A 12,993-nucleotide genomic window follows, 5' to 3' on the forward strand; every position below is an offset into this window, starting at 1 on the left:
AGGGTAAGTAGTGTCTCCTAAGCAAAAGGAAGAGAGATTGTCAAGATAAGGGTGTTGTACTGTCCTCCTTCCAGATTGGTGGGGACTGGAGTCCCGAGGCCTAGGCTGGGGGTCACTAGGGTTGGGAGCAACGTGCCGCCCTACAGTACTTAGGGTCCATGGAGAAGCGGCAAGCATAGCATCACAAGGAAGCAGCCCACAGCCACAGCCAAGTGGGCCCCAAGGCTGAACATCAGTCCTGCCAGGGCCAGGCAGAGAGGAATGGACCAGACTGCAAGTCAACGGGCAGGAGACCAGGGACACCAAAGGAGAGGGGACGTCCAAAGGGGAGTAAGGAAGTGTCAGAATGGAAGAGTGGGCGGCTGTGCCTGAGTTTTCAGCCAGTACCTCAGGCTATCACCAGCCTGGGGCGGGGGGGAGCAGTAGAGTTCATTACACGGTGAGAGGTACAGGGATGGTCCGTGCAGTCCCCGATGCTTCACCTTTGTGCAACAGTGACTGGAAAGAAGCATGTTTGTTTCTTCATCTGGGCGCTGTCTTCCATTTGGGAGGTCATTGGGCTGCATATTGATGGATGCATTCTATTTGGCAGGTACAATTCAATAAACACCTTCACATTTAAAAAGAAGCCCAGAGCCTGGAGTCAGATTGACTGAAATCAAATATCTTCTCTCCCATTTATGAACAGTGCAATTTAGGGCCAATTATGGAGTTATAATCCTGCTTCCCAAGTTTTTTTGGTGACTCTAAAATAATGGAATATGTGTAAAAGTATTTAAGAATTGTGTGTTAAATTTTACCTATAAATGTGACAGAGAAATAGATAAGGGCTGAAACTGATCCACTGGCCTTGACAGTTTTGGGGACGGGGCTGGGAGCCGTCCCAACGGAGGAGCAGAGAAGGAAGAATGGGCTCCATGGGTGAGGCGTGAATGGGGAGGGGGGAGGCAGGTGGAGAATGAGTGGAGACAGCTCTCAAGGTGTTCGCCTCTGCGAGAAAGGAGAGAGCCATGGCAAAAGGTATTTATTATTATTTCTTAGTGTTCTCTCTCTCTCTCTCTCTCTGAGAAAAGGGTATGTGTATATCAAAGAACTCAGATGATTTTTATTTTTTTTAATTAATTTATTTACTTTTTAAATACATTTGTCTCTGCCTTCCCCCCACCTCTTTCCCTTGCCCCCTCCCACCTTCCCTCCCTCAGCTCTTCCCCTTTGGTTTTGTCCATGAGTCCTTGCTATATGTTCCTTGACTTGACCCTTCCCTTCCCTTTCCCTGCCCCCCCCTTCTCTCTTGTCTCTGTTGATTTCTTTTCCTTTCAGTGTTGCTGGTCATATTTTCCTTGCTTCTTTGCATTGTTGGTTAGGTTCCGCTTATAGGTGAGATCATATGGTATTTGTCTTTCGCCCCCTGGCTTATTTCGCTTAGCATGATGCTCTCCAGTTCCATCCATGCTGTCGCAAAGTTTAGTACTTCCTTTTTTCTTTCTGCTGCGTAGTATTCCATTGTGTATATGTACCATAATTTTTTGATCCAGTCATCTACTGATGGGCATTTAGGTTGCTTCCAACACTTGGCTATTGTAAATTGTGCTGCTATGAACATTGGGGTGCATAGGTTCTTTTGTATTGGCGTTTTGGTGTTCTCAGGGTATAGTCCCAGCAGGGGAATCGCTGGATCAAAAGGCAGTTCCATTTTCAGCTTTTTGAGGAAATTCCACACTGCTTTCCATAGTGGCTGAACCAGTCTGCATTCCCACCAACAGTGATTTTTAAGCCAGGGAATTAGTGTGGTTACAAGTCACAGGGTTGTGTATTTTTCTTCAAAAATGTCTACCTGTATTAGTATAAGCCTGGGAAACAGATGAAAGTTGTCTAAGGCTGGTATAGCTAAGAGACACAAAAATTGAAGTTATTAGATGAGGGAGAGAAGCTGAAGTGTTCAACCAAGCATTTCTGGTTTGCTAGAAAATAAAGTGAAGTCAGGATAACGCTGGTAATTTGGGGGAAAACGATGTTTAGAGGCTGGCTGGTGTTGGAGAGATTCGTCGGCTATAGGGCGGTGTGGGACAGGTAATAGGCGTACAAGTCACTAAGACAGCAGAGATGGAGCCATTCAAGGTGACCACAAAATCCAGGATGGGGCCATGGCAGTGAGTGCTGGGAGCAGAGGGTAGGGCAAGGGGCCGGGGACGGGTGGGGCTCGGGAGAGAGGAACGCGCACCCCTGTGCTGAAGTCCCTGACAAACACGAGAGAGTGGCCGTGAGATGGGGCATGAGAGCCTCACCTGAGAAAAGCCCCCACAGTTTTCTTCAGTCACGCATTGCTGGTGCCAGTAATCTTTGAGTTTAGTAAGTAACCTACAAGCATTATTCTGTGTTCTAGACCCATTTCTTCTTTTTCTGCCTTGAACAGTAAATGGAAGGCAAATAATTGCTGTATCTTGTGATGGATCTTCATTTTCTTGAACACTATTACTTTATTCACTCTTCAGTGTTCTCTTGCATTGACCTGGTCATTCTAATTTTTTAAAAATCTGATTCAAACCTTTTTCCCCCTCTATGGTTTTCCATTTATTCTAAATTCACGAGTATTCTGGACTTTATATTATTAATCCTGAATAGGACTCAATCAGAGCTGTTGAGATTGTTTTTGTTATTATATTTGGTCTCTTGTGGTCTGTTCCTTTATATTTATCCTAAAGGGAAAGACCGTAAAGCCTAGAAAGGAAGAGAAATTATTGTGTTGTAATACACACAATATATTAATGAATAATTTATTAATAATTTTATGAATATTTGACTTTATATCCACATTACTTCATTCTTAATTTTTACATCATGGTGGGGATTTTCTAATTGTTTCCTAGCTCGTTATTCATGATGACCCATCCTTTGTCATCCTCATCTCTTCATAGTTAATCCCAAGGCCCTCCCCATTGAAACCACAACTCCTCTTTAATGTTGTACTTTACTTTTTCTTCAATTTCCAAGGAAAATTTAAATTCTGATCTCAAAACTACACTTGTTCAACATTTTATTAAACATTTTAACTCCTTTTGGACCAAAGGCAGGACCATATATCTATTTGAATTTCTTGTATCAGTACATTTTAACAATGCTACTGCAACTTTAACTGGTTTTGCAAATTATCTAATTAAATAATTTTCATGTCATAGCTAAAGCATTTCCAACTAGAACACTTCATGAAGATATCAATCAACGCGTAGCTGCTGAGAATGAAGATACAGATGATGACCAGAATTTAAGACACCAAATACAGCATAGGTGAGTTTAAAATTCAATGTCCTGCTTCAAGTTCTTTGAACAGACTGACAATTAGTCACTTTGGGACCATCAGGTCTAGGAAAAAGCCGTATTTCCTAGCATGCAGTCTTTTACAGGTAAAAAAACTAAGCAGCTTTGATGCTGAATGAAATATTCATGTGCTTGCTTTCTGAGTCAGAGTGCTAGTCGCCCGAACCCGGGAGGAAAGGATTCAGCCAGGCAGCACTTCCCTCTGTGGCTATGTGAACGTACAAGTTCATTGTATGGAACCTAATTCAGCCCCTAATTCAGTCCCTCTTCAGCAAATGCCAATGGAGATCATGAAATTTGAAGAGCTGGGCATCAGACTACAGAGTGTAGTTCTAAAACTACTCCTGTTTTGCTAAAAAGCAATTAAGCTTTAAAAAAAAAAAAAGAAACTATTCTTTTGGTGCAATTTGTTCATGTGAAAAGAAAATTTAGACAATTTTATGAAACCTTGAGAAGTCTAAAAATACAACGATTCACAGGGACAAGTAATTTGAGGGACATTAAGCCTCTCGTCTCTCAGGAAAGACAAGAAAGCTTCAAGAACCATTCCAAGAATATATTTGACTTATATAAAGGAATTAAGTCTGACCCATCTCCTCTCACTCAAAGTTCTCTTCCCTCAGTGTCTACCCCAAAGAAAAGAGTAGAGGATGTAGGCAGCTCAGGCTGCAGCTGCCACCAAACGTGCACTTGGTCCTTCTACTGTGAGTGCAGGGGATGTTTCCTTAGATTTTCACTTAGCAAGCTGAACTACCACGAAAGCACTTCTGAAATTATTTCATTTTCAAGTCCTTGTTTACTGTTTCATGTACCTCAAAAATATGGCTTGATGTCATTAAATAATTTCTACTTTGAAATGAATATTCTTCCATTGCCTGTAGAGTTCTTAAAGTTGGTCTTTCAGGTTTAATTATATGGGCAGCTTATTCTTTCATTATGCATGTCGAGGAATTAATGCTTAATGTTATTCAAATATTTTATTCAGTATGTAATATTTATATAATATTTTGATTTTGTAGAATTCTAGGTTTCATGGACAACTGGCCTTTATTGCAGCAATGGTTTTTGGAACCAGGAAATATTTTGATAAAAATCAATGCTGAAGTAGATAAAGAGTCTTTATGCCAAAAAGTAAAGGAAATATTTATGAATGAAATAGTAAAAAAAGAGAACAAAGGTAACTATATTTTTTATAATTTTGAGCTTATATAAGCAAAATGTGTGGGTTAATGAATTGAAGAGGAAATGAAAGTGTGATCACAAAGTTCTCTCTTCTATTTGTACTATCTACAAATGTCTTCTAACTCTAATTTTAGTTTTCTGCCACAAATGTTTCTAAATAAAAGATTTTCCTTTCCTTGCTTCAATCAAAAGAGGTCATCTAGCTGAAACATGGTTTTCATATGAGCAAAAAAATAGCTGAGTTAGAATGAAGGATGTTATAGAGAAGGATAGAGATTTCAAGCTGTCAACCGCAGCCTTATAAGGGAGCAGTGAGTGATTTCTCCTTTTGGGATGGAAACACTAGGCAGTTTATTTCCCCCAATCTTCCTGTATTGGTATGAGTTTATTGATTATTAACTACTCACTTATATGCTTGCTTCTGAGATCTATATAACCCAAATCAAACCATCTGGACCTCGGTCGTCCTTCATCTAACCAATAACAATTTCCCATCAACTTTCCATAGTATTATTAGACTTTATTATTGAAAGGGATGTGAGGCTCCTGCACTTCCAATGGCAAGCTTTAATAGTAATTTTCCCCTTGAGAAATGATTTTGGAAATGCTTCCCTTTAATCAGTTGCTCCTAATTATGTTGGCAACTGCAGTTTCTTGGTTAATGTCACAAGCATTCTAAAATGTCCTTCAGAGCAAGCTGCCTCCAGACCCTAGATCTGTGACCTAACTACCGTTAACATATCAGTTAACTGATACCAAAATAGCACACATGTGTAAGCCACAGTCACAAGGGCCTTGCACTTAGGAAGGCGAGCTCCTCCACCGTAAAGTCTGCTTCCCAGAAACACCCACGCGAAGCCTTCAGACAAAGCCAAACCGATGCATATATCAATATTACTGAAGAGACTCAACATGGTACTTGCCAATCAGAAATTAGCCCGAGAGGAGGAACAAACCTCCCACAGCAATCTGGGAGTCTTGGCTGGGAGGCAAAAGCCAACTGATTCAAAGCTAGAGCTTCAAACATCTACAGGGTAGAATCAGACGCACTTCACCAGTCTCCTAAAGATTTTATGTTCTAATCACTGACTACCTCAAGAGACTAAACTGCCACTTATTTAAGATTTACAGTCCAATCAGTTAATTAAATTAATAAACATTTTATTATTAATATACTAACCATTTACTTAGTACTCTGTTAAAAATAAAAGGATGTGGTGCTTTCCTATATATTCTGAGGTGAAAAAAAATGTGACCATAATATACTGTTAAATAGGAAAAGGCAGGTTGTATATAAAGTAGTCTCATTTTTTATTTTAAAAGTGTGTCTATGTGTTAAATATGCACAGAAAAGAACCTGGCAGCATATAAAGTGTCGATGGTCAGGGAAAGTAAAGGGCAAATCAGGCCACTTCCCATTCTACTTATTTGTCTACATTGTTTGATTTTTTTTTTTTAAACAGTAATTGTTCATTGTAAGTATACACCACATTTTGTTTATCCGTCAGTGGACATTTGTGGAAAATACTTTAAGTGCAGAAGAAAAACAAAAATCTTTAAGAAGGGAGAAAGTGTGTCTGCAAGGGGCTGGAAGCTGTGTTTTTAAAAAGACTACCGGAGATGGCTAATTAAAGAATAATTTATTAATTCTCCCCCCAAACAATAATCACATATTACTTTATAATCAGAAAAAAAAGTCGATTTCCACTTTGCATAAACATCGACTGGAATGAAGCCCCCTCGCTGGCTGAATTGCAAAGAATGTAGGGTGGAGGGAGTGTGTATGCAAAGAAATAGCCATGCGAAGAAATGGCATTGCCCGCAGCTCAGCCAGCGGTGCTGCGGCCATTCCCAGCACGGAGGGCCCATGGGCCAGGGGGAGCCGCGGCGGTGGGCTGGACAGGGCGGGCTGGAATCCTGGGAGCCAGGGGGCCTTCCCAGCAACAGGAGGCTGGAGAAACACAGGCCGGCCCTGGCCCTGCCCAGCCGCTCCAGGCCCCAGGCCACCCTCTGGGGGCCCACCCCGCTCAGCACTCTATTTAAACCTTAAGCACCATCCCTTCCTGATCCCTGTCTGTGCTCTGTTCTACTATCTTCTCCTTGCCACGGATCACCTTCCAACCTCTTAAGTCAGGTTCTTCACCAGGCTCCTGGTTTGCCTCTCAGCGCTGGAATGAACGCTTCACAAGGCAGCGACTTTTCCCGTCTTGATTTACTGTTGTATCTTCAGCAGCCAGCGCTGTGCCTGGTGTTGTTTGTAGTGGTAGTGGTACTAGCAGCAGTAGTGATAGTATTAGTGGTGGTGGTGCTAGTTTTACCTTATTGTTAGAGACCTTCCTTTCTTTCCAGGCACAATTTAGGTTCAATAAATAGTTGTCACGTGAATGAATGAATGAATGAATGAATGAGTGAATTGCTAAAACTTCACTGAGTACCAAGTATTATTCTAAATGCTTTGTATCTATTCTTTCATGTGTATCTACTCTTGTTCCCCTTGCATTTCCACCCCATCCTCACCTCTTCTATCAAATACTCTTCATCTTCTCGTTACAGTTTTTACCTTGTTTTCCCACTAGAAATTTTGAAATAATCCTTTGTTTCTATTCCTCTACATTACCTATTTTTAGATTGTTGCTTTTATATTTGACACCCCCTTAACAAGCCACACACAGTCCCCATCCCATCCCCATCCCCACCCTCACCGCCAGTGCCTTCAGAAGCAAGGGAGAAGGGAGTTCTTACCAAGCAGAGAGGATGAAAACCTTAAAGACTGGATAATTTAAGGGAGAACCCCAACATGAACTTAGCCATACATCAGGAAGGACAATTTATAATTTAGAAGGTTGATCATAGCTCAAGTGAAAGAGTAGCTGTCTGGAGTCCCTAATAAAAGTCCATTCTTGTCATCCTTTTGAAGTTAAAAAGAAATTAGAAGAAAAGGAAGCTGAGAGAAAAGAAGTTTCCCTGGCTGAGGCTGCAGCATTGCCTCCTCCTCCGCCTCCTCCTCCTGAACCAGAAAAAGGGAAGGAAACCCATCCTCCGCATGAGCATTCAAAAACTCCTGCCAAAGGAAAACCACCATCAGGTGACTGACAGAATCGTTTATCATCCTGTTTGCCAGGTTCTTGTTTTCACTTAGAAAAGAGTTACAAATTACAGGACCAGTCCTTTAACCAGGACCTAGATTCAGACTTTGAGCAACTCCAGTCATATGAAACCAAGCTATCCGCTCAGATGGCAGTGGAAAAGCCCTTGGTAGCTGATTGTCGCAAAGCCCAGGCACTTCACTACATAGGGGGACGATGAAGTCCTCACACCCCTGCTTAGTTTAAGTCCACAAATGAGAGGGGAAAAGTCACAGAGAATAACCAGGAGGACCTTAGATCAGATCAAGAGGCCAGACGGTGTGCTGACCTGCAGAGTTTTACGTAGAGTTGAGAACCTCTTACGAAAATGAACATGAGAATTAGCATAAGCAGTTGTCCACAAGAATAAGGGAACAAATCAACACTATTCATTAGAGAATAGAATTTATGTACAATTAACCTTCAGTGCAATGCGATTATAAAAGGATAGAAACAAGTACCTGTCATTTCAGTAAACTTATGTATTTATAATATATAATACATATGGATTAAGAGCTGGTGTAGAGAATATTGCGTAGCTTAAGTTCTTTTTCCAGATTCTAAACCCCTAAGGACCATTGAGGTATGTGATAGACAATGCAAATAATGATGAAAGTAAAGTGTTTACTTGTGGAAATGCATGGTGTTGGCAGATTATCACATTGGTCCTGTGTATACAAAACAAATGTGTCTGTAGTTGCTTGTTACAGCTTTTTAAGTGGCCAGCTGTAGAGCTACCCAAGGCTACCAAGGTATAGTCTTCACAGTGTGTCATGACTCTATTTCTAAACCCCATCATATTCCTGCTTCATGGAGTTTTGAGATAGGTCTGAACATTTGTAAATTAAACTGTTTGATATTAAACAAATAAATTTGAACATTTTAGTAATATGTTATGGTCTATTAAAAATCATTGTATTCCAACCAAACGAGGCTTAACTAAAGGCAAAATACACAAACTCTAAAAAATTTTTTATCATATGAACAGTCAAATAGAAAGCCATGAATTAAATATACCACCCTTTCCCACTACCTCACTAGGAGTTTAAAAAAAAAAAGAAACAGTTCAGAGATCTGGAGGAAAAATGGAAGTCATTCCAATGCCTTATAGAACTGGGAGGACAGAGAGCCTACGGTTGCCCAGTGTGGACAGGCCTTGAGCCTGTGGCCGCGGCTCTCTCTCTGCTTCTCCCACAGCCTGTTCACAGACAGAAGGACCCATGCACCTGGGCCATGCCCTCCAACCAATCTCTGGAGTTTCTGGTTATAACACAGTTCAGTCTTTACATTGCTGAAGTTTTCTTGTGGATTTAAAACTGTATTCTTGAAAACTGTGCACTGGAGGAATAATAAAGCTACTGTTACTTCAAAGAATGGTTGTATCTGTCTCTTTTTTCCACCAAGGACAGGGTGAGTGCCCAATCTTTAAAAATGTATGGAAGGGTTGATCTTCAGGGGCCAAACTACTACTGCCTTCCAACAATAACGCCTGTCGGAAGGAGCTCTTGGGGCTTTGGGGCATTGATGGGGAAATAGAACAGGTCTCGCTGCCCTTATAGCTCAGGGAGGTTTGGTGAAGCAATTTTAGGAGGGAAATTTCCAGCAGGTTTTTATATATATATATTATTTACAAATTTTTCAAAAGAGAGCATTTCAGAACCAAAAACCTGAGGTCTCTGAACATGCCCAACTTAAAAACCCAATTGCAACCTCCTTTAGAAGCTGAGGTGAAGGGAGGAATTATTTACTTAAAAATCAAGGTGGAAATGGGGTAAGGAAGCAGGCCTAGTATACTGAGTGCTAAGTGATTTTGTCCAAATATAGTTTCACATTGAATGTGGTTCTGCACTTTATATGTGCTTCAAATGCACTTGGCATTCAATTGGAAAACTTCAGTTTTGATCTATTAAAGAGTTTATTATCGAATCTATTACCAAATGTCAGAATTTAATTTAAAACAAAAAAATTTAATGTGATAAAATTAATAGTACTACCCATACTATTTAAGAATATTTTTTGAGATCTCAGAATATATTTTAGAACTGATAAAAAGAAAATGGGCAGAGTCATGTTGCCCCCAGCAGAAATTAGACTTGCCCACAATACTTTATAAGTTCAATGTGTGAGGTATCTCTATTTTTACCTTCTTTTCTCTGTTGCGTTGAGCTTAAGTTTAGAGCTGGTTAAATAGTTGGTTACTCAGAGTATTGTTATTAAAGGAACTAGTCGCTTATATAGACTTTTGTTATTATTACTAATATTACTATTTCTTTAAAAGCAATGAATTCAAAACCTTGGATATTTACTTATGTATTTATTAATGAGTTTGATGGTCAACTATTTTATAGAAGTTAACAAAGTTTCAAGGTTACTCATTATCCATGTTTTTCACTGGCCTTATTTCTATGGAATCTTGGTTTTGGGATCTGAGATGTTTAAGTGTGACATGTATTATGCATTTATGCATTCTTGTAACTATCACTTCTAAATACAAAAAAAAATAGGTTCAAATGGGGTTTCTCTATCATAGGTGTTTAAATTGCCCCATATAGTCATTCTTCCACTGAAGAAAAAAAAAACTGTAGCTCAGGAGAAAGGGAAAAAATGATTGAATTTGTTTAGTGAATAATGCAAGATGTAGTGAATTTTTTTAAGGAGCTGATTTACTATTTGAGACATCTTATTGACCTCCAGATCATTAGTTTCCCATTTTTTTTTGCCCTTCCCACATGGTTTTAAAATAGATTCTAAGGAATCCAAGATAAATATATTGAATCAACTCTTTGCATTGCAAGTTACAGTCAATACAAAATGGAAATGCAAAAATCACAAGGCACCCGAATGTGTGGTTTAAGAGAAGTTCAAGGATGTGCCGTATCAAAACAACATGGTTATTTAACTCTTTAAGTGGTTTCGGCATCATTCTTATCACAGATCCAGTTGAATCGTATAAGATCATTCGGTTGAAATAAATCTAAATAGAGCCATATGCTTCAAATGGATTTGTGACTAACCTAAAACTTTGCATCTATGTTGCAATGAAAAATTCACAATCAAATCCACTACAAAAAGTTGGTGTTAATATTAGGACTAAACTTGTGTGATAGAATAGAATAATGCTGATAAGGCTGTCATTTAAGAAGTTTCAATCCATTGTCTGTCTTCAGATGAATTTTAACTCACAGTAAAGGCCTGGGCTATTTAATGCTGTCCACAAACATAACTGTTTATCTGTGAGAAATAACATTGGATTGCTTATAAACCACATAGGTCAGACTGTTGAACAAAACAATCAATGATATTTATGTATTGAATTTTGTTTAGAACCCCAACGTGGTAGGCAAGAATCTCTTCAGGAAGGAAAAGGGAAGAAAGGTGATACTTCACTCAAAAGAAAAGGCGCAGCAGATAAAGGTAGATGGAATTAAATATACTTCTGCATTTTCTAACTGTCTCAGTGAAAGAGCTAGATTTGTATAGTAAGATACACCAAATACATCTCTTAGGCATTTGTAAATCATAAGCCCCTGCCAAAGAATGTAACCTCAGTGTTTCTGCAGCCTGGCTCTTGGCAAAAGTCCTGCTGAAAAAAGTGATGCTTGTTAGAAATAATTTAGAGAATATCTAATATACGGAATATCTACTCATCAAAGATATTATAGACATTATCCTTGGCTAAACTATGCCATCAGAAAGCTACATACTGAACCATATATCTTGGTCCCCATGGAATTGCTTTCATTGATAAGCACTTTGGTATAAAATCATCAACTATCTTTATGACATATTGCAGTGGAGGTGAAAGTTTCATTATACCTAATAATCTGGTATTACATTTTCTAAAAGGATAGTATGCCCACTACATCATTCAGTGATTCCTATATGAAACCCCAGGTGAGAAATTTCATTTAGAATCAAGGGACAGGAAAATCTTTCTTCCTCTAAGTGGTTAGATTAGCTAAGTAATAGCATTCCTTTTTTTCTGTTTTTTCTGTCTAAAAGTTTAGAGCCAAATTAGTGGCTCAGATTTAATATCTGTGCAAGGACCTAGATCTCAGCATCTGCCTTCTAATTCCTCTCTCGGCTTTGACATTCTACTTTTAGTTGTATTTTTCTTGACCCTAATTTCATTTATATTTTGTTTTGTTTTATTTTATTTTATTTAACTATTTCTGCGAAATAAGGGGAATATATTTTTAAAGTAATTGACAGTTGGTAGAATAAAATACCAGCCTCTAAAAGCATATTAGATTTATGTCGAAGCTGCTATAGCAACCAATTAGTTAGAGATTTAACAGGAGTTATGGATACAGACGGTTGACATTTTTCCAGGGTACATTCAAATAGGTTGTCAGGAAGAGTGTACCTTTGTTTAACAGTCATTACAAATTGCCAAGGTAGTTGCCTTCCAAAAGTGTGCAACATTTACAAAATGATGTGCTAAAAAGCAACCTTTATTTTCAGCATTTAAAGATACATAACCATGAGTCTCTAAGAGAATCTTACCCTTCTGATTATATGACTTGATAGGCTTAAATAACTAGAGCCTTTTGGTAAGTTAATGTAGCTCAAATGTTAAGGGTTATAATTTATGCTCACTTTTCACCTGTTTATAGTAACAGGGGAATAATTTTTACATTTAAATTATTCATCCATTGCTTTCTTGTTGTGATCAACAAAATCAAATGAAGGAGCATCATAGAATCATCAAAAGTAGGAATTAAATATACCTGTGTATATCAGGTACTAAATCATCAAGTTAAACATAATAGTGCACATGCTCTAAGAACATTCTTAGTTAAAAATATATAGTCTCCAAACACAATGAGCAAATTCAGGTTCAACCAGCAAAATATATACACTAGGATAACCTAGTTAGCTCAATATAAGTTATCCCAAGGGCTTACAAAATCTTTTGCTTTAATTTTACTGAAATTTTATTGTGTCTAATAATATTTGAAATGGGTGACAAAAAAAAACCTTGTTCCAGTCTCATTTATAATTACACAGTTCTGCTTAGAAAAATTTGTTTTGGGTGGCCATAACATTATTACTTTTACTTCACTAGAGAGTCAGGTCAAAGGATGAAAAATCATCAACAGAAAAAAAAATAGATGAAAATCTTGGTTATTGACTGAACAAAGATTTTCTTAAATTTTCCTAAATTAAAAAAAAATTCTAGACACAGTTTTAGACCTGTGAATAATGGATACTCTTTTTAAATACATAAGTACAAGTCACCTAAGCTATCCACAAGATACAATTGCCAATTTCCCCTCTATGTATAATCCACATATTTTTAACTAGTATGAAAGTAGAAGATATAGTTACTTCCTAAATAACATCAAATAAATATATTTTGGGGAAAGAT

The 12,993-nt window shown here is 38.4% G+C and overlaps 1 protein-coding gene across 1 annotated transcript in view; it reads left to right on the forward strand.

Annotated features, from left to right (window-relative positions):
• SPEF2 (sperm flagellar 2) overlaps window positions 1-12,993 on the forward strand; it is a 142,323-nt gene that overhangs the window by 64,137 nt on the left and 65,193 nt on the right. Inside the window, exons 17-20 of the mRNA XM_054584011.1 lie at window positions 3,177-3,285; window positions 4,335-4,492; window positions 7,415-7,582; window positions 10,947-11,021. Coding sequence (XP_054439986.1) covers window positions 3,177-3,285; window positions 4,335-4,492; window positions 7,415-7,582; window positions 10,947-11,021 — 510 coding nt within the window. The remainder of the gene's footprint in view (window positions 1-3,176; window positions 3,286-4,334; window positions 4,493-7,414; window positions 7,583-10,946; window positions 11,022-12,993) is intronic.

Source organism: Pteronotus mesoamericanus, unplaced genomic scaffold (genome assembly GCF_021234165.1).
Source record: "Pteronotus mesoamericanus isolate MK-2021 breed Mesoamerican mustached bat unplaced genomic scaffold, CSHL_Meso_final contig_75, whole genome shotgun sequence".
In the NCBI taxonomy this organism is placed as follows: Eukaryota; Metazoa; Chordata; class Mammalia; order Chiroptera; family Mormoopidae; genus Pteronotus; species Pteronotus mesoamericanus.